The sequence below is a fragment of the Dryas octopetala genome, chromosome 8 (genome assembly GCF_963921425.1).
Source record: "Dryas octopetala chromosome 8, drDryOcto1.1, whole genome shotgun sequence".
NCBI lineage: Eukaryota > Viridiplantae > Streptophyta > Magnoliopsida > Rosales > Rosaceae > Dryas > Dryas octopetala.
Genome location: NC_141373.1, coordinates 612,139 through 632,451, shown reverse-complemented (window position 1 = coordinate 632,451; position 20,313 = coordinate 612,139). Strand labels below are relative to the sequence as shown.

At 38.7% G+C, this 20,313-nt stretch overlaps 3 protein-coding genes across 4 annotated transcripts; 2 read left to right on the top strand and 1 right to left on the bottom strand.

The window, feature by feature from the left end:
• The first annotated feature begins 1,492 nt into the window (after positions 1–1,492).
• LOC147275611 (catalytics) lies at positions 1,493–7,151 on the top strand. The gene is made up of 15 exons (XM_086254782.1): positions 1,493–1,894; positions 2,116–2,188; positions 2,292–2,313; positions 2,417–2,495; positions 2,669–2,701; positions 3,021–3,169; positions 3,328–3,484; positions 3,834–4,074; positions 4,275–4,516; positions 4,855–5,118; positions 5,227–5,337; positions 5,709–5,933; positions 6,022–6,225; positions 6,316–6,492; positions 6,607–7,151. The coding sequence occupies exons 1-15, from the start codon at positions 1,550–1,552 to the stop codon at positions 6,808–6,810; spliced, it is 2,526 nt and encodes an 841-aa protein (XP_086110908.1). The 5' UTR covers positions 1,493–1,549; the 3' UTR covers positions 6,811–7,151.
• Positions 7,152–11,657: 4,506 nt separating this feature from the next.
• LOC147275610 (uncharacterized) lies at positions 11,658–15,658 on the bottom strand. Of its 2 annotated transcripts, none has more exons than XM_086254583.1 (12): positions 15,278–15,658; positions 14,974–15,102; positions 14,751–14,843; positions 14,497–14,576; positions 13,959–14,072; positions 13,634–13,707; positions 13,323–13,399; positions 12,894–12,977; positions 12,709–12,801; positions 12,513–12,620; positions 12,330–12,401; positions 11,658–12,209 (listed from the first exon to the last, which is right to left on the bottom strand). In XM_086254583.1, exons 1-12 carry the CDS (start codon positions 15,569–15,571, stop codon positions 11,838–11,840), a joined length of 1,590 nt encoding a protein of 529 aa, XP_086110709.1. In that variant the 5' UTR covers positions 15,572–15,658; the 3' UTR covers positions 11,658–11,837. The 2 variants fall into 2 exon arrangements, with proteins under 2 accessions (XP_086110709.1, XP_086110710.1); XM_086254584.1 differs by having other exon boundaries at positions 14,974–15,099.
• Positions 15,659–17,044: 1,386 nt separating this feature from the next.
• Positions 17,045–18,272, top strand: LOC147275609 (transcription termination factor MTERF15, mitochondrial-like). The gene has a single exon (XM_086253957.1). It carries the CDS (start codon positions 17,085–17,087, stop codon positions 18,270–18,272), a length of 1,188 nt encoding a protein of 395 aa, XP_086110083.1. The 5' UTR covers positions 17,045–17,084.
• Positions 18,273–20,313: the final 2,041 nt, after the last annotated feature.

The window sequence follows — 20,313 nt, the reverse complement described above, 5'->3', positions numbered from 1 at the left end:
GATGGTGGCGGCGGAGGTGGCGGTGGTGGTGGCAGTGGTGGTGACGATGGTGGTGGTGGTGGCAGTGGTGGTGACGATGGTGGTGGTGGTAGTGGTGGTGGTATTGTAATTAATTGGCAAGATAATGGGTAGACACGACTTTTTTTTTATTTTTATAAAAATTAGAATTTTGAAAATAACACCAGTTTAGATGGAATTTAAACTTGGAATTTACAGCCTTCAAATCTCAAGTTTTTTTCCACATAGAATTTACAAAATTCTATATTTATGGACCCAAACAAGGAAATTAGAGCATGTAATTTTTTAAATGCTGAGTTTTATTTAAATTCTAAGTTTTTTTTCTCCATCCAAACACGAATGTAATTATAATAGAATTTAAATACGAAATTTATAGTAGTTTTATAAAAGAGTGATGGTAATAGTGGCAACAATAAAAATGATACTTGTGGTGAGTTGACGATGGTAGTAGGAGTGATGGGCCACGAGCGGTGGGAGAAATGGTGGTGGCAAAAATTGGGGTATTAGAGGTGGCGGCAACGGCGACATTGGCGGTGGTGGTGACGACGGCGACGGTGGTGGTGATGGCACTGGTGATGGAGGCAGTGGCGGCAGAGGTGGTGTCGGTGGTGGTGGTGGCGGGGGCGGCGACAGTGGTGGCATTAGTGGCGGCTGTGGTGGTGGCGGCAGAGGTGGTGTCGGTGGTGGTGGTCGCGGGCGGTGGTAGTGGTGGTGGTGGTGGCGGTGGTGGTGGTGGTGGTGACGGTGGCGGCGGTGGCGGTTGTAGTGGTGGAGGCGGAGGTGGTGGTTGTGGTGGTGATGGTGGCGGCGGAGGTGGCAGTGGCGGTGGCAGTGGTGGTGACGGTATTGGTGGTGGTAACGTCGGCATGGCGGTAGTGGTGGTGGTATTGTAATTAATTGGCAAGGTGATGGGTGGACATGACCTTTTTTTTATTTTATAAAAATTGACATTTTGAAAATGACACCAATTTAGGTAGAATTTAAACTTAGAATTTACAGCCTTCAAATCCCAAGTTTTTTTTCCACATATAATTTACAAAATTCTATAATTATGGACCCAAACAAGGAAATTAGAACATGTAATTTCTTAAATGCTGAATTTTGTTTAAATTCCAATTTTTTTTTCTCCATCCAAACACACCATAATGGTTACCAATTTCACGTGATTAAATAGTCTCTAATTTGTTTAATTTTTTGCATAGTTAATTTGAAAAACGAATACTTACAAAAATAGATAACCTGGATATAAAACTACTACAATGTGGAGTAAACCTAAAAAAATCTTTTAAATAAGCTCATATAAGCAAAGAATGTGTATGCATAATGTACCAAAAAAAGAAGAAGAATACCACTCGGTAGTTGACACCAAGTAGCAACCAAAATTATAAGATAGGCTGTTGCTTATCCTTAAAACACATAGAAGCTGAAAGGTCAAAGCTGGGCCACCTGTTGTGATTCTACTCCAAGCGTCAAACTGGCCCAAGCTCCACATGGCCCTCTCTACATTTTCATCACCTCACCAGTCCCACACATGGCAGCCATTGCAGCAATTTCTTCTCCTTATAGCACTTCTTTGCTTCTCCACAGTAACAATTCTATGCTCAAAAGGCTTGCTCTCTCTTCTCCATCCCTGCATCGCTTCCTCTCTCACCCAAAAACCAAACTATTATTGCCCTTACACTCAACAACAACAAACCCATATCCCATCACTCACTTTCCCGCACTGCCCTCTCTCATTTTTCGTCGACCCATTTACGCTTCCAAGCTTCTGGCCATGGCTGAACAGACTTCCAACCCAACTTCGCAGTCTCACAAGCACACCAATCGCCTCGCTGCTGAGCATAGTCCGTATCTTCTTCAACATGCCCACAACCCGGTATGGCCGATTCTCAATTCTCCTTTTAATCATTTTGTTACTGCTCTGTTTGGTTCCCGCGAATTCATGGTGGTGAAGAGAAACTGTAGTTAATCTTGGGTTATACCAATCTGGAATGGGATTGAGTTATTTGCCATAATTGAGTTGAATTTTTCATTTATTTTCTTTTTTCTTTGATTTACTCTGCGACCTAAACTGGGCAATTTGACTGTGTCTGCAAGGTTGATTGGTATCCATGGGGTGAAGAAGCTTTCGCTGAAGCTCGAAAGAGAGACGTGCCCATCTTCTTATCAAGTAATTTATTCTTGCGTTTAGCTACTACCCATGTTTTATGTTCTTTGGTAGTATCGGACATGAGTAATGGCTGATATGTGATTCATTGCTTTTACATGAAAAGTCGGATACAGCACATGTCACTGGTAAGATTTTTTTATCCAGTTTTGGAAGTTGATTAATCTACTATTGAATATCAAAGTGACAAATGAATGAGAACTAATTAGTTGGTGGGGAACTATGAATAAGGTGTCATGTTATGGAGGCTGAGTCTTTTGAGGATGAAGGCGTTGCCAAATTGCTGAATGATTGGTTTGTTAGTATCAAGGTGAGTCTAATTTGTTAGCCTCATTGGGTATACGTTCTGTAGTTTGTGAATTCAATTACCTCATTTCCAAATTGGTTAGTTATATCAGTTTCCGGAAAGAACTCTTTTTTTTTTTCCTCTCAATTTAGTATTGTCATTTTGCGTTCCATTTTTCTAATATATCAGTACCGCAGGTGGATCGAGAGGAAAGACCAGATGTGGATAAGGTGAATAATAATACATTATAATAAACCTGTGATGTTACCATCAATGAAGTTATTAGTTAGGTCTTCTCACGTCTCATGTTATTCTATGTTCAACTATATTAAAGGTGGCCTCTGGTATGAGGTGTAGTACCTTAGTAATGTTCTTCGTTTTAGATTGAAATCTTTTCTAGCCCAAATATAAAGAAGAAAGAAAATATTTTGGAACAATAGTTTATAGTTTGGATTGAAGTACTTTTATTATAAAAATAAAAGGATTTTTCACCAGTTATATGAGTGTCGTGATGTGCTGATAATTTTTATTTATTTATTATTTTTGCAGGTATATATGACCTATGTGCAGGCTCTGTATGGTGGTGGCGGTTGGCCACTGAGTGTCTTCCTTTCACCTGATTTGAAACCTTTGATGGGTGGGACTTACTTTCCCCCAGATGATAAGTATGGGAGACCAGGATTTAAGACTATACTTAGGTGAGGAGATCCCCCCCCCCCCCTCTCTCTCTCTCTCTCTTCTTGATAACTATGGAAGTGATTGTTGAGTTGGACTCTGCACATTACCTCTGAATACTTGTTATTATCTTTTGTTTTTGGCTTCCCTTGCTCATTTTAATATCTGCCTTCTTTGTCAGAAAGGTGAAAGATGCTTGGGATAGTAAGAGGGATGTGCTTGTTAAGAGCGGAGCCTTTGCTATTGAACAGCTGTCAGAAGCATTGTCAGCAAGTGCAAGTTCTAATAAATTGTCAGATGGGCTTCCACAAATTGCGTTGCGTCTATGTGCTGAGCAAGTAGGTGTCTTTACATTGAGAAGTTTCCTATGTTTATTTTGTCCACGGCATACCTACTTCTGAGTTTTTGGTGGTGCAAGTAAAAGGTCTGCTGCAAACCCTGCCTTCCTTTCTCTTTCCTTTTAAAAAGGGCATTGGGGGAAACAAAATGTCATCACCGATCCTTCAATAAATTTATTAGAAGAGATGCACATATTGATATGCTGGAGTGAAAGTTTACTCCAACGATATTGCTTCTTTAGTTGTAAGAGAACATAGCTATTATGCATTTGCATTGATTTGACGTTGTTAATGCTTGATTGAGATATTTCTTACTTTTCCTAATCTTCCTGCTTCAATTCTCTTATAGCTTTCTGGAAGCTATGATTCAAAGTTGGGTGGGTTTGGTTCTGCCCCAAAGTTTCCTAGACCAGTTGAGATCCAGCTGATGCTTTATCACTCAAAGAAGTTGGAGGGAACTGGAAAGTCGGGTGAGGCAAATGAAGGTCTGAAGATGGTTTTCTTTACCTTGCAATGCATGGCAAGAGGGGGCATCCACGACCACATTGGAGGTGGCTTCCACAGATACAGCGTGGATGAGTGCTGGCATGGTCAGTTTATCTTAAGAAATCATTTCCATCAATAGTCAGCCTTTCCTAGTAAGGCATGCTCAAACAGTGAACTGTTTATTTCATCAAATGCCTATGTCTTATAGCCACTATGCATGCCCTGCCCCCAACTCCTTCTCTCTTGTTTTTCCTTGCTTGCTTATGTGTAACAGATTGTTGAAGCAGTAGTGTTTTATTTGCAGTCCCACACTTTGAGAAGATGCTGTATGATCAAGGGCAGCTTGCTAATGTTTATTTAGATTCCTTTTCTATTACCAAAGATGTCTTCTATTCATGTATATCTCGGGATATTCTTGATTATCTGAGGAGAGAAATGATTGGACCAGAAGGCGAAATATATTCAGCAGAAGATGCTGATAGTGCTGAATCTGAAGGTGCTACAAGAAAAAAGGAAGGAGCCTTCTACGTTTGGACTAGCAAAGAGGTTTTTAGATCACGGTCTCATCCTTAAATTGACTCTTTTGTTTCATGTCAATTCTAATTTGTTATGTCCCGTCACATTAATATTACTTCTACCGTGCTGCGTATTTGATCAGTTGCAACCGAGTGTATTCTTCTATATCATTGTTGCTTGATGCATCCCTGGATTTCTTTTACTGGTTGCTGAATTTGATACATTTTCAGGATGTAACAAAAAAGTTCCTATCAACCTTGAAGTGGAAATGTTTATGTATGACTGTATGAGATATTAGAGAACTCTTTATAGTCATTGGTTACTCTCTTCTTTTTCCCCCCTAATGTTAATTGGTTGTTTCCATTTAGGTTGAAGACGTACTTGGAGAGGATGCAACTCTGTTTAAGAACCACTATTATATAAAGCCTCCGGGTAACTGTGACCTTTCGGGAATGAGTGATCCTCACAAAGAATTTAAGGACAAGAATGTGCTCATTGAGAGAAAAAACCCTTCTGAAATGGCACCAAAATTTGCCATGCCTGTTGAGAAATACCTCGATATTCTGGGCAAGAGCAGGCAAAAGCTTTTTGAAGTAAGATCTACTCGACCAAGACCACATTTGGATGATAAGGTGTTCTCTCTTAACACAATGAATTAAATTGTGGAAGAACCCACCTCATATGGTTTTGCATTTTCTCTTATTTTTCAAGAACAAATTAATAGATCAGATGCTTGCTAGGTAATTGTATCGTGGAATGGACTGGCTATCTCATCTTTTGCAAGAGCTTCTAAAATTCTCAAGGGTGAACCTGAGGGGACCAAATTCAACTTTCCTGTCTTTGGCTGTGATGTAAGTTTTACCATCTTTGACTTTATTGTGCTGGTGGGTAGCTTAGAATATGCGGACTTTAAAAAAAAAAAAAATTTAGTTGTGGTATAGGAGAAGGTTCTGTGGTTGTGGTTGTTATGTTTACTTTGTTGGACCATGTTTATTTACTTTATAGCAATGTTTACTGCAAATGGGACGCTTTTAAAGCTATAATACCATAGTGGGTCATCACTCATAACAGTGAGTTCATGGGGATGGGTGAGTGTTAGGTTTAATGATTTGACACTCAAAGGTGGTGGCAGTCTCATATGTGGCACATGCAATTAATCTATTTTTCCCCATCAGTCATATTTTATTGATCATTGTGGTTTATTGCATTCCAAAAACATCAGCCGAAGGAGTACATGCAAGTTGCAGAGAGGGCGGCATCTTTCATTAGGAGACAGCTTTACAATGAGCAAACACATCGACTACAACACAGCTTTAGGAATGGTCCATCTAAAGCACCTGGATTTTTGGATGATTATGCCTTTCTTATTTCAGGGTTGTTGGATCTTTATGAATTTGGTGGTGAAACCAAGTGGCTAGTTTGGGCAACTGAACTGCAAGACACCCAGGCAAGAAATGCTTACCTGCCATTTCCAAGTTTTGTAGCTTTTCACTTTCTTACTTTTCTTGATGCTAGTTTACTGGAGATTTTTCCAGGATGATTTATTTCTTGATAGGGAAGGAGGTGGCTATTTTAATACCCCTGGGGAAGACCCTAATGTTCTCCTTCGAGTGAAGGAAGATCATGATGGGGCAGAGCCCTCTGGAAACTCAGTTTCTGTGATCAATCTTGTAAGATTGGCATCCATGGTAGCTGGAAAAAGGTCTGATCATTACAGGCAGGATGCAGAGCATGTTCTGGTTCGAGTTTCTTAACCAAAAATAAGCTTTTACATTTAATCTGGGAAGTGTGTCTCAACTTCTGCTCATTTTCTTACTCTGCTTTAACAGGCCGTTTTCGAGACAAGATTAAAAGACATGGCTATGGCGGTACCTTTAATGTGTTGCGCTGCAGACATGCTCACTGTTCCTTCTCGAAAGCAAGTTGTCTTGGTTGGCCATAAGCATTCTGTAGAGTTTGAAAACATGCTTGCCGCAGCTCATGCATCATATGATACCAACAAAACAGTGAGTTCCTGCATCATATGATACCAACAAAACAGAAAGTTTTTATGTCGAGTTCTCACGTTCTTATGTGATTTCCTGCAATAATATTGCTTTTGTTTTGCAACCAAATGGCAGGTTATTCACATAGATCCAACTGATTCAGAAGAGATGCAAGTTTGGGAAGACAAGAATAGCAACATTGCCCTGATGGCAAAGAATCATTTTGCTGCAGACAAAGTGGTAGCTCTTGTCTGCCAAAACTTTACTTGCAGTGCTCCTGTAAATGACCCTGGATCCCTTGAGGCTCTGCTCTCCCAGAAATCATCCGCTTCTGCTTGAGTGCGTAATTGGAGTAGAATTCGAATGGAGGATATCTAAATGTAACTAATATGACTTCCATCTCATTTTGGGTAGTGCAGTAGTATGTTCATATGCAGTCAGTATGTATCTTGGATACTGGCTTATTTACAGTACAGAGCATGTAAGCAGGGTTGTACATGTTGCCCAAGACTGATGGGCATTGGCCATTGAGAGCCTGTGATATGAAAGATGAAAGTCTTGAATCATTTTGGGATCAAATAGTATAGGCTGTGTGTATTAAAGGCATACATATAACTCTTATCAGACTGATTAATATTTGTAGGAAATTTGATATGTGAAAAGGGCCTCCTTTTGCTTCAGTTCTGCTTTTATGCAACACCGCTACTCCAGGATATGGTTGGAGGCCTATGGCTTGCCCAGACGTGGCTCAACAAATGGCATCCATGAATCTTGGCCCACTAATTCAGCACGTACATTGGGCCCATAGCCACATATACATATACATACAAAGAGACCCGCCAATAAGTATATAACTATTTTTTTTTCGGGACTAAATATAAATAGTTAAGCAATTAGTGAACACATAGAGATCGAATTAAGTGATGATTTAAAGAATTATAGCAGAGGAATTTGTCAATTTACACAAGAAATTTGTTGGAACTAGAATGTGCATTATGTCATTAATAAAAGAGGAATAACATTATTGGAATTTGTCAATGATGAGAGAGGTCCCAAATTTGAATCCCCACCCAAAATAAAAATAAATGGTACATAGTATGAACTTTGATTATTAATTATACATGAATTAGTTTGGGAATTCATGACTTGTGTCCTGTTAATGGAATTGCACCCGCTTAATTTCATCAGTGAATATATAAATAGAGTATTAATACACGGTAGGGGTATGAACTATGAAGCACGTACTACTTAATTATATGTGCCAGAGAGGATGACAATGATGCATGGATAGCTGAGGGCACGCAGAGAGATGGGCATGCGTGTTTAATGGGTAAAAGCTCTGCATGTATTACCTTCATTGGTAAAAGTAATTAATCTACTGCTGGAATATTGAAAGAAATGTAATTATTAATAAGCATTTACTGTCTTCTGAGTATAAATAAATATATAGGTGGAATTAATTGTCACAATTAGATAGTAGAGTTCTCTACCATGGTCTTAATCTATAACCCTTTTCAAGGCCCTTATCTACAGACTGCATTACTCTTGAGTAAAACGTACGTAGCCCCAGCTCATGTGATCTTGTACGTACGTCCTGATCCTTATTAATGTTGGAAGATCACAATAAGTCGATCAATGCCTCAACAGAGATCACATAGTCCATATCAAAGAATCAAAGGGCTGCAGTGAACAAAAGATTTTCAGATAGTGATGTAGGTGTAATATATGTAATTAATATGTGTACATATATGCATCTTTGTTTACAATGTTCTCCACACAAACATCAAGCAAACACTTTTAACTTTGTTTAGGTAGCTGCATGTTGCCATGTCGTCTCGTGAGGGAGCACCCACAACTCAACAAGGTCAAGGGTCCTCTGGCGCGCAGCCGTTCATCAGAAGATGATGATCCAAAATGTTTGTGTGTGAAGCGAATGATGGGTGATGGCACTGAATCCACTCTGAAAAAAGTGAATCCTGACGAGTTTGATGGACCGGATGATCTTCATGCTGAGGTCTTGCGACACGTGAGGGCTGCCTTTGAGGAGAAGAAGGGGGTGGTGTCTGTATCCTTGAAGAAAACAGGTGAGGTCGCTCCGTTTTGGAATGACGACCAAAACAACGTTGAAATGCTGAAAATTATCTGTATCTCTGCATATGAGGACGTTTACGATGAAGTTCATGTTGTTGAGGGACAAGTAGGAGGAGCAGGGAACGAGGCTAGACCTTGATCTCTTCCTCCGACTGATGTTGCTGTTTGTTGCTAGCTGTTGCTCTTTCTGTTTGCTTGTCTTGGATCGTTAGGTCTAGTGTGTGTTAGCTGATGTCTACGCAGTGGTTGTTTATTTTCAATCAAAACTCTCTTGAGGTTTCTAGTAGTCTCTAGATCTTTTCAAGAGAGCCTTGTGGATTTAGGCTAAGGTTTAGCAGCATCACTGCTTGGCTTTTATGTAAAAATCATGGAATGAAATCCTAGTATTTTCCATTTCAAAGTCTTTTAGTTCTATCATTATGTAGCTTGTTAATTTGTTTGTTTGTTTGTAAATCATTTTGGACAATCAAAAAAATAAAATCTTCAGAGCGCGGCATTGGGAGGCTGCTCCAGCACCAAGAGATCCAAGTCAATGGAATGGCCCATATATTCTAGCAAGCTAGAGGGAACATTGCGCCAGAGGTACGGAGAAATTATTTTGTATAATTGATATATTGACATGTGGTATAATCAGTCTATGTGTTATAATATGAGTGTATGTTATTAATATTATACCCTACTAATATTAACACATCATCCAATAATACCCTTACACATTGAATTGGTTATACCACATGACGGTATATCAGTTATACTCTATAATTTTTCCAATTAGAGGGGATGCCGGATAGAAATGATTTCTTGGTGTACGTCATTTGTGGTAGTTATAACTTAAGGAAGCACTTGCCTTGTTTCGTTAAATGGAAATAAACTCAAAAATAAAATAAAAAAACCTAATGGTGCATGCATCGCAACTACACCAATGTATCTCTTTTTGGTCTGATACACCAATGTATCTCTCTAATAAAGAAAAATCCTAAATCTTAAATTCTAAGATTTTCCAAACAGAAATCAAATCAGAAGTTGTAAAAAAAAGTGCTTGTACCTTCTAAACCGCAGCCCAAACGGGCACTAATTAACTCTATTTTAATTAAGTTGAAGAGGCGATGAAGCAATTGATAATAGTATGCCAATTAATTGAGAAATTATTGTGAGTAATCGTAACACAATGTAGTATAATTATATAATGTTATCAATTCATTTAAATATAATATGTGTATACATATTATAATTTAAATAAATTAATAACATCACATCATCATGCTATATAGTGCTACGATCATATATGTCAATGGGTTTTAGAGGGGATATAATTGGAGGATAGGATTAGAGTTAGTGGTATTTTTTTGTGTGGCCAACATAGAGTTAGTGCTACTAACATGGGTTCGAAATTTCGACGAAATTTGGGTGAAATTTCGTCAAATTTTGCCAAAATTTAGGTGAAATTTCGCCGAAAGTTTACAAAAATTCACGTGTAGCAGCTTCGAAATTTCGGCCAAAATTTAAGCGAAATTTCGCCGAAATTTTTGAAATTTCATTCCTTTCCTTGATACTAACTGCTAAATGAAAGAGAAATGAGAAAGATTAGATATTTTGGTAATTAATTAAAGAAGTGGGATTGGGAAGGAATCCAATGGATGAAGACGAAAGGTGGTAGAGTGAGTCAGACACGTACACCCATATATAATTATTTAATGAATTAATTTTTTATTTTTATTGAATTTCGAATTCGTTCCCTTTGGCCTTTCTTTGGCATTGGCATTGGATTTAGCAGGTTCAAGAAATGCCTAGTCGAGACACGTACTGGTCAGGAAAGTAGTTCTTCTCCAACTGGTACACCATCTTGTAATGCTTGTGCTTCTCCCATGGATACGAACTCAACCACGTACCTCAGGCTTCAATTCCACCAAACTCCCCTCCTCCTCTGGCCGCCTTGCAAATTTTGGGCCAGGCCCAGGTTGGCCAGAAAAGGAGCCGTTGCTCTAGAACTCCTAGTTATGCTTGTATTTCTATCCTCGTTGTATTAGGATACTTGGTGGCCAAGCTTTGTACTTGTATTTATATGTACGTGCATTATGTCTTAATGAAATTCACTTCTGCATCCGCTTCCTTTTTCTCAAACCGTCCTCCTCTTTCTCTAAGATGGGTTTTCCAAACAAGGATGGAGGCCTAGAATCCGAAGGCACCCCAACACCCAAAGAAGCCACCATGGATTCTTTAGAATCCGAAGGCACCCCAACACCCAAAAAAGCCAGACAAGTTTCGTGCCCGCCAGCCCCAAGAAAGCGCCCACGACCTTCTTCAATAAAGCCTCTCATCTGTCTCATCATGGATTCTTTAGAATCCGAAGGCACCCCAACACCCAAAGAAGCCACACAAGTTTCGTGCCCGCCAGCCCCAAGAAAGTGCCGCAAGTTCAGACCTTCCCTCTCCAATATCAAAAAGAATTTGTGTTATCAATTAGTTTAGATTAGAACGGATTTTCTTCTCCACTTTATATAACACTTGGTTCTCTAGCTTACCAAATGAAGTTTGGAACCCTTATGTAATCTTAACATTCTGACATCTTATATATTCCCATTATTTGATTATGTAGCGCCATTTATTTAGTAGTGCCATTGTAGCATCACTGCATGGCTTTTACGTAAAAATCATGGAATGAATTCATGAATCCTAGTATTTTCCATTTCAAAGTCTTTTATCTATTTTGCATTCTCTAGTTCCATCATTATGTAGCTTGTTTGTTTGTTTGTAAATCATTTTGGACAATTAAAAAAGAAAAATCTTCAAAGCATTGGGAGGCTGCTCCAGCACCAAGAGACCCAAGTCAATGGAATGGCCCATATATACTAGCAAGCTAGAGGGAACATTGCGCCAGAGGTACAGTTAGAGGGGCTGCCGGATAGAAGTGATTTCTTGGTGTACGCCATTTGTGGTCCTTATAACTAAAGGAAGCACCTGCCTTGTTTCGTGAAATGGAAATAAACTCAAAAAAAAACAAAACTAATGGTGCATGCATCGCAACTACACCAATGTATCTCTTTTTTGGTCTGATACACCAATGTCTCTCTCTAATAAAGAAAAATCCTAAATCTTAAATTCTAAACCCATATGTTCCATAAATCATACTTAACTCTACCCAATAAACTTAAATAACCCCTGATAAGCCCAAACAACAATCAAAACACCAATGTAACAAATTTAAATGCTTTCTATATATATATATAATAGCTGTGCCTATCCTTTGCCCAATACTCAATTGCCATCACAGGAAGCTACCTCGTCTTGCGGGATTTGGCTAGCTTCTTCTTTCTTTTCTTTACAGCCTTTGGCACTTTATTTTTCCGATCTTCCCTCTTCTCTTCTTTGACTTTCTTCTTGTTCTCTTTTCTAGCAACTTTCTTATCGAGAGGATCACAGGCCTTCATTTCGCACAAGGAACTCCTCCCTTCTGAATCACTTGAATTTTCTTCATCAATATCAGAGTCAGATTCAGTCTCAGGTGGAGCTAGTTGGACTCCAGGAAGAGCCTGTTTTAGTCCTGTAATAGTTTTATAGTACATGTCCCCAGTGTCTTCACCACTAGTTATCCGTATTGCATCTCCCTCAACATTCTTCACATGTTCTAGTGTCTTTGGAATGAAGGACTGGAAGCCAAAGACAAAAAACAAATGAATATCCCAAAATTTTGCGTGCCCACAATCATGCAAATACATTTATGTTTATATATGTAAGGAACTTCAATAACATAGTTATGTTGTTGTAACCTGCAAGAATACAGAGTCTGCAATTTCATCCTCTGCAGATAGATCTCCTCTTGCCATAACTTTTTGTTGCACCTGCAGTCAAAGCCAGTCAAATAGAGATATTACCTAAGTTCTATAATTTTTTATATTATTTATAGGAAACTAAGTTTTTTAATATTTGACAGCAAGAGGAAGGAATCAAACCACATCCAGATAATTGTCCACCGCTTGATCAGCAATACATGGGTCAACTATAAAATCAAAGAGCTCCCGAGTTGTCATAACTGCTACACCATGTTTTTTGAAGAAATCCTGTGTGCCACCAAATGTTTGATAAGCTCATAGCACTGAATGTATTACCTATTTAAAAAACAATGAAAAACAAAAACTATGAACTTACAGAAACATGAACACAATCTTTACTTAGGAATTCATTAGCACGAGGGTGGTCCAGATCAACTGCTTGAGAAACATCAATGATATACAAGTGGCCCTGCCAAAGAGCAAAGCAGAATACATTAATAACATTGCATACTATCATGTACAATGAATTCAAACTTCACAGTGTTTAATTGCAATACTCACATCAAAATAAAGAATATTGTATTCACTAAGGTCCCCATGCACCAGTTTGCCCTTCTGATATAACATTCGCATAGCAATAATCATCTGGCAACAAATTACTACGAGGTCATTCCAGTAGCAAATACAATATAAAAAATAAAACCTTTTCACTAACATAAAGTAAATTACTATTAAAGCTCTCTCCATAAGAATCTTACTGCAAGTTAGAATTTAACATATTATAAAACTAAGCTATTTCCAATGAACACTACTATGGCTACTCCAACCTGATCCATCCAAGGAGACTCACAAGGGAAAGCAACAAAATATAAAGTTATTTGAGAGCTCTTAAGGCCTGTCCATCTGTTCCTACTGCCATTATCTTTCCAATAGGTTCAGGTATTGTAATTAACATCACATAAAATATTATCATCAAAGAATAGGGCACACCTCTCTATAACCTTCTCGTAGCTTGTCTAATGATAATGCAGCATCCTTGAGACGAGGTGCTGCCCAACCTGCCTTCCCTGTAATAGAATACAACAATCAAGGTTATTCTAACTATAAAATATTAAAATATGCCTTATGAAGCCTAAACTCAATATTGTTTACAAAAACGAAAAAAAAAAAAAAAAAAAAAAAAAAAAAAAAAAAAAAAGGAAAAAGGGAACTAGGTTTGGTCACAAGAAAGGGGTTGACAACCAAAACAAGTTGCTCTTGCTACACCCATTAGCAGATATGTTCATTGAAAATAGGCATACCTATGAATTCCATGACCAGCACATGAAGTTGTAAATGATATGGAGTTGGGCATCTAATTCCTGCGTCCTCTATCCTGCATTTTACAAACCATCTCTAATCAATTAGCATGAAAAAAAAAAAAAAAAAAAAACAGCTTCATAATAAAACCATAGGGTCGGGTTTTTATAAAGACTGAAATAGAGATTTCATAGTTCAGGCTAAAACCACTGTACAAAATGCATAAACATTCCTTTGTATTTCCATATATATGTCCCTCAAGAGAGAGAGAAAGAGACAAGAGTACTGATATGCCTAGTCTAAAGGTTAAAATTTTGTTTGTCTTACCTTTTCAGATTCCTCCTTTCTTTCTCTGCCCATGTCTTCACCATTTTCCTGGGATTGTGCCTGCAGTATCCATGTCTGAATCGGTAATCCCCTTGTACATATCTATCCCTGTCCCTGAAGTTGTTTGGAAAGCAAAACAAGACATTATAAAACTACTGATATAACACACATATGGTGCAAAACCAAGCACGTAAATTCAGTTGTCATAGAAACTTTAAAACCCTTTTTTTCTTTCTTTATTATGCTCTATAATTACATGGTCAACTTCCCAGTCAAACTTGACTATCAGAGAGAACAAGACGATATTTTAACAAAATTCACAATAAACATCAATACGAAAGAAGTAAAATGAAGCAAAAGAAAATCTAATTTCAAAGTTGTGGAAAGCAATGAGCATTTTATATCGCTAGACCCACAACAAATTTCTCAAAAGCTATATAGATGCATATGCATGTTTATAGTGTCTGGCACTACCACAGTCCAAATTTTCTATAATATAACTCATCGTTAAAATAAGCTAAAAGTTCACATAACTTACTTAAAATCCAGAATAGATGTTTTGAACACTTTGATCGCCAGTTCCTGGCCATCAGATCTTGTTGCATGATAAACATTTGCCTGTTCAAGAAGAAAGAATGATTCCATGATGAGAACACAGAAGCCACAGATGTGAAAATTATTTATCAAATGAAACTAGAAGATTCAGTATATATAATCACTACAGCAAGATCAGTACCAAGTCCGAAAATCACATTACTACAGGTCTTAAAATAAGGGTAATGCAACACGTACTTCTTTCCCCGTAGAAATGCAGCCATTGATACAATGACACACATCACGACCCAATAATTTATATAAAACCATCCGGGTTCTAGGATCGATGGCCTGGTGAAATAAAAAAACACACAATCACTGAAACCAATTAATAAACTAAAATGTTGGAATGATTAAAGAAAACCCACAAATAAAAATTATATATTTTTACTGGTCGGGTGAATAAAATATTGTCTCTCACCTTCTCGACAGTGGCACGATCCGCTTTGTCGGTAGTTTTGGTTCTGCCAATGGCCGTCTCTCGAACAATTTCACGAATGGAAGTTGTCACCGAGTTGGACATGCCAACATTCAACCTGCTCTCCCACTCCTACACCGCAAAGCCAACAAAAATGTAATCTTTACTAGCAAATTAGCAGAAACTAACAAACAGAATTAAACCCAACAATGAAAAAGCTACCTCAGCTAAGAATGTTTACATACCACAACAATAAAAACCAAAAAAAAAAAAATTTAATCTTTTAAGAGTGCAATTGTATTTGTACCTCTAAAGGTGAAGCTCGGATGCGGGCAGAGAATTTCTGGTTGCGATTCGAGAGAGGCTGATGGGTTGAGGAATTGGGGCGAGAGTGAAGGCCTCCATGAGCATTGGGACGCCTTGAATTGATTGCGAAACCACCTTCTACTGCTTCGTCATCGTCCTTGGAGTCCAAATAGTCCAATGCATATCCGATGTCTGAGTCCGATGACCATGAATGTTCATCATCCTCATCCACATCGTCGTCGACTTCTTCTTCAGCTTCATGAGCCTTCACTACTCTTTCTTCAACAGCAAGCATTTTACTTAATTTGATTCTTCTGATTATTTGCAGAGAAGGAAAATCAATGCATTCCAAACGAGGGTGATGATCGGTTCTTTGTTTGAATTAGGGTTTTAGCGAGGCATATGGGTTTTAGAGAACAAAGAGGTGGTCTTTTTTTTTTTTTTTTTTCTCTTGCGGAATAGATGTGAAAAAGAGAGCTGAACCGCACGATCTATTCAGCGGCTGAGATGGAATGGGTCTTTAAGTTGGAATACGGGTAAGTGAAACCCGTAAGAAAAATAAGACCCGGAGAACCGAAAAAAAACCACCGAACCGCACCGACCCGGCTTGAGGACTGTCAAGTGTAAGCTTCCAACGAACCGCACGATCTCCATTCTTGTTTTTTTTTTTTTTTTTTTTCATTTTGTGTTCGCAGTCAATTTTTTTTCAAAAAAAAAAAAAAAACGAAAAAGGAGGGGTCAGTTGAGCAAGGACGGGCCTAGGGGGTGCACCAGCTCTGCGGGACTGAAAGAGCCCTCGCTGCTCTGATAAGCCAGCAGGCGGTTCTTCACTACATCTGAGTAGGAACGGGAATTCTCCTCCAGAGTCCTCTGGATTGAGGAAGAGCGAATGCACATGCACGCGCTGGTGGGTGCGGGTGGCCAAGCTGCGTCGCCTTTAGCAGGCGGCCAACATCGTCCGTTCCATGTAGCGGAATATTTGCCCACGCCAGAGTACCGCACTAGTGTGATCACTAGAGAACAACACAACGGCTTCAATAAGGGCCTAACATCGCAGAAGCCCACACACCGGCCCATTCAACTCAATCAACTTCCTTGAAGCCCACCTTTAATGCCCCCACATGGGTCACAGGCACACGTTATTGAGCCCGGCGATCTCCCTTGTATGACTTGGTTATATCAATAGCAAAACCTACGTACATTATTTCGATGTGGGAAAGTATGTCATATCTCGAACACTCGCTGGTATTTGTTCCCCCCTTCATTCACTTACTCTAATTTGTGCTTGAAATACTATTCTAGTTTCCTATAATATATAATAAAGACACTGTACTTGGTTTTTCTTTTGGTTTATTTTAGGACTGTTTGTAATATTAAAACAAGCAAAGGGCAGGTGGGTCAAGGCAACACTAGAAACTAGATGCTTGGTTGTGATCGATAAAACTAAAACCATATGTGGTTACTGGTTAGGATAGGAAGTGCATTCATTTGGGGTGTTTACTGTTTAGTTAAACTAACATGTTTATTGGTGACTGGACAATACCTGAGTGAGACTGTGAGAGTGAGTAAGATGCAAAATGTTGCTTGTAGGATTACAAAATGACTATTTTGGGTCTAATGCGCAGCTCAAGTACTATAACATTCTGGCAAAACGGACAATCATCAGAATTTAGCTTTCAGATTACTAGAAAAGAAAAACTAGAATTGATCGAGTATAATTCAGAGAGGGAATTCAACCGAAACCCTGTGAAGGAATAGGGGGAAAATATATGAAAAATTGAGCTTCTCCACCCACCAATCAGTCTAACATGGCGCCACTCTGCATTTTCAACAAGAGCCTCCGATCGGCATATCCGATATTTTCTTGTGCGTTTTGCAGAAATCTGTTCCCATTGGAAGGATTTGCAGTAGCAGATCCACATTTTCCTCTGCAAAGTCTAACACTTTGTAGACCCATCACCTCCAAAATCTCAGCAGAGCAAGATGATCCTACAGTTTCTTACCTCGTAAACTCGTGTGGGTTGTCCCCAGAAGCAGCGATTGTAGCATCCCAGAAGGAAAAGCTTCGATCTTTAGAGAAACCAGACTCGGTTTTGGCCCTTTTAAGAAGCTTTGAATTCTCCACCACCCAGATCTCAAAGCTTGTAAAGAGACAACCAGCACTTCTGATGGCCAATGCCCAGAAAACTCTTCTGCCAAAGCTTGAATTTTTCTGCTCTATAGGGGTATCAAGGCTGGACCTTGCAAGAACTTTGTGCTGTGACCCAGGCCTTTTGAGGGTAAGCTTAGAGAACCAGATTATTCCCTCTTATAACTTGTTCAAGAGCGCGGTACTCTCTGATGAAAAAGTCATCGGTATTTTGAAGAACAGGTCTAGGATTTTCAAGGAAAATTTATCCAAGAATGCCATGCCCAATATTGGGCTGCTTAGAGAATTGGGTTTGCCCCAGTCATGTATTGCCCTGTTGCTAGTTTCTCATCCTAATCTTTTGATGAAAAAGCATGAAATGTTCAGTCAAATTGTTGATGAGGTGAAAGAAATGGGATTTGACCCCAACAAACATAGTTTTGCGTATGCGATACACGTGTTATCTTTGAAGAAGTCAATATGGAACCAAAGTCAAGAGGTTTATAAGAGGTGGGGGTGGTCTGAGAATGATATTCTTTCTGCCTTCAGGCGGAACTGTATGGCCCGTTCTGAGAAGAAAATAATGAAAGCAATGGATTTCATAGTGAACAAGATGGGTTACCCTTCGGCAACCATTACAATATACCCCTCAGTTCTGGGTCTGAGTTTGGAGAAGAGAATCATCCCAAGGTGTTCTGTTGTTAAAGTTTTGTTGTTGAAAAGATTGGTAAGTGAGAAGTTGAGTTTGGGTAGTGTGCTTTTTCCTGCAGAAAATCACTTTTTGGAGAGGTTTGTGAGCAGATATCTCGACCAAGTACCTCAATTGTTGAATGTGTATCAAGGAAAAGTGGATATCCAGGATCGATGATATTGATAGTTGTAGGCTCTTAGCCCCTTGATGCTGCACTAGTCACTTGTAGTCTTGTAGCAGCTAGCTTTTGGCACTCTATAGTAAACCTGGAAATTGATACCCAACAACATGTTATTTGAATATGGATGGAGGTAAATTCATGTGTTCCCTCTTCTACTCCATTGCATAAGCTATAGTTGGCCTGCTCTATGTGGTGTCACTATACTAATCTCTTGCAGTTTAATATGGTTTTTCACTTTGATCACCAATCTCTTACAACATGCACATATTTCTATTGGTATTGGGGGTTCAATTTAACCCATTTGAAAGAGGAGGGAGAGAGAGAGAGAGAGAGAGAGAAAAAACCTAAGTTTTGTCCTTTTTCAAGTCACAAGATATCAATGGTTGTCTCAGTCCATTAGCTCTGTTCTGATAATATAGTCCACACCACACCGCAAGTAGCAAGGTTCTACTTCACTGCTTGAGTGGCCATGATTTTCAATCTCAAGGTAAGTTGAGGACTATTACAGTAAAAATCAAACTGGGGGAAGCTCAGATGGTAGAGCGCTCGCTTAGCATGCGAGAGGTACGGGGATCGATACCCCGCATCTCCATTTTTTATTAATTTTTCATCTTTGTTTTTGCAGTTTTTGTGTATATGTTATGTTGGATTTTAAATGCATTGTAAAGAATGTTGAGTCAAGCATGCAACGAATTAATTGCTAAGTGCGTTGTTGTTATCTAGATGTGGCAACACCAACACTAGTTGATTACTATCACCATGAGGTCCACGAGTAGTGAAGAAAATATTTTAAGATAGTATTGAATTAAAAAGGTGCCGAACTGTCGATGATGTGTTTGGTTTCATGTGGGTTTTGAGTTGTGGTAATTAACTTAAGTGATTTGCAATTAACTGATGACATATCATCATCTAATTAACTTAAGGTAATTTCTCAGTATTAATTATGCTGGAGGTCATAATGCACCAATAAGTCCATTAATCATCATTTGTTTAGTATTAAAAAAAATTGTTTAATTATGAGATTTAGCTAGCATACTAGTTCTAATTATAAATCATCGAGAAATCAAAAAAAGTAGGGTCAGTTGAAAGGAGTGAGCCTACTACGGTGCACCCTGAGGGGGTTCCCATCAAACCCGGTTTGCTGGTGGACCCTCGTTTCTCTGATAAGCCATACGATGGCTCTAGTACCATCATTATATTATCATATTCGGGTCTCAGCAAACGCACCGTCTTTTCAACGACCCATTAAATCCCCTCAAATGCCCAAGCCGTTCACCTGACTTAGCAACTTCCGCTACAACCCGCCTTTATTGCCCCTCACGTCACAAAGCCCTGCAATCTTACTCCTAGCACTTCATTATATGAACTAGGAAACTTGTCCATCTTTTTATGATGTGGGACTTTTTTTATTTTTAGAAAACTAAGGCTCCGTTTGGTATCTGATTTAAAAACAATTTCTTGTTTTTAAAAATACTAATTCGTTTTTAAATTGAAAAACTGTGTTTGGCAATCCATTTTTAAAAAATAAATATAAAAAAAAAAACTCAAAAACAACCATTTTCTAAAAACAATAAAATGTCGTTTTTGCAGTTTTTTTTTTCTTACACCAACTCTCTGACGACCTGTGTTTCTGCCATCGTTTTCTCTTTGCCTCTCATGTTATTTCATCTTCTCCATATCTCTCTTCTGCTCCCAATGGGCCTTGAAAACCTTGACAAAGAAAGATCAGTTTGTTATCGCCGATGAAGATCTCAACAACAGAACCTTCAATTTTATTCCAATGAAAGTGATCGACATCGCCGTTGTTGCAGTTTGTTTTTTGTTCTGTTACTCCGATCTAGGAGGAAGAGAAGGGGGGATGGATTTCTCTGATTTTTGCTGCTTCCATCATTCATGAATGGTTATTGGGTGGGTGTTTGGGTATCAATCGTTTTTTGTTTTGGCTGAGAGACTAGATGCTATGATGACATTGATGAGCAGGGAGATGATAAAATTTAATTTCATACCAAACATATTTTTAAAATATAAAAATTGATT

Coding starts and splice junctions, on each gene's coding strand:
- LOC147275611 (XM_086254782.1), top strand. CDS start 1,550: ATGGCAGCCATTGCAGCAATTTCTTCTCCTTATAGCACTTCTTTGCTT. Junction 2,702..3,020: donor AAAGACCAGATGTGGATAAG/GTGAATAATAAT, acceptor TTATTTTTGCAG/GTATATATGACCTATGTGCA. Junction 5,119..5,226: donor GACCACATTTGGATGATAAG/GTGTTCTCTCTT, acceptor GATGCTTGCTAG/GTAATTGTATCGTGGAATGG.
- LOC147275610 (XM_086254583.1), bottom strand. CDS start 15,571: ATGCTTGCTGTTGAAGAAAGAGTAGTGAAGGCTCATGAAGCTGAAGAA. Junction 12,978..13,322: donor TACGAGAAGGTTATAGAGAG/GTGTGCCCTATT, acceptor ATTTGTTGCCAG/ATGATTATTGCTATGCGAAT. Junction 12,621..12,708: donor AAGATTGTGTTCATGTTTCT/GTAAGTTCATAG, acceptor GGTGGCACACAG/GATTTCTTCAAAAAACATGG.
- LOC147275609 (XM_086253957.1), top strand. CDS start 17,085: ATGGCGCCACTCTGCATTTTCAACAAGAGCCTCCGATCGGCATATCCG.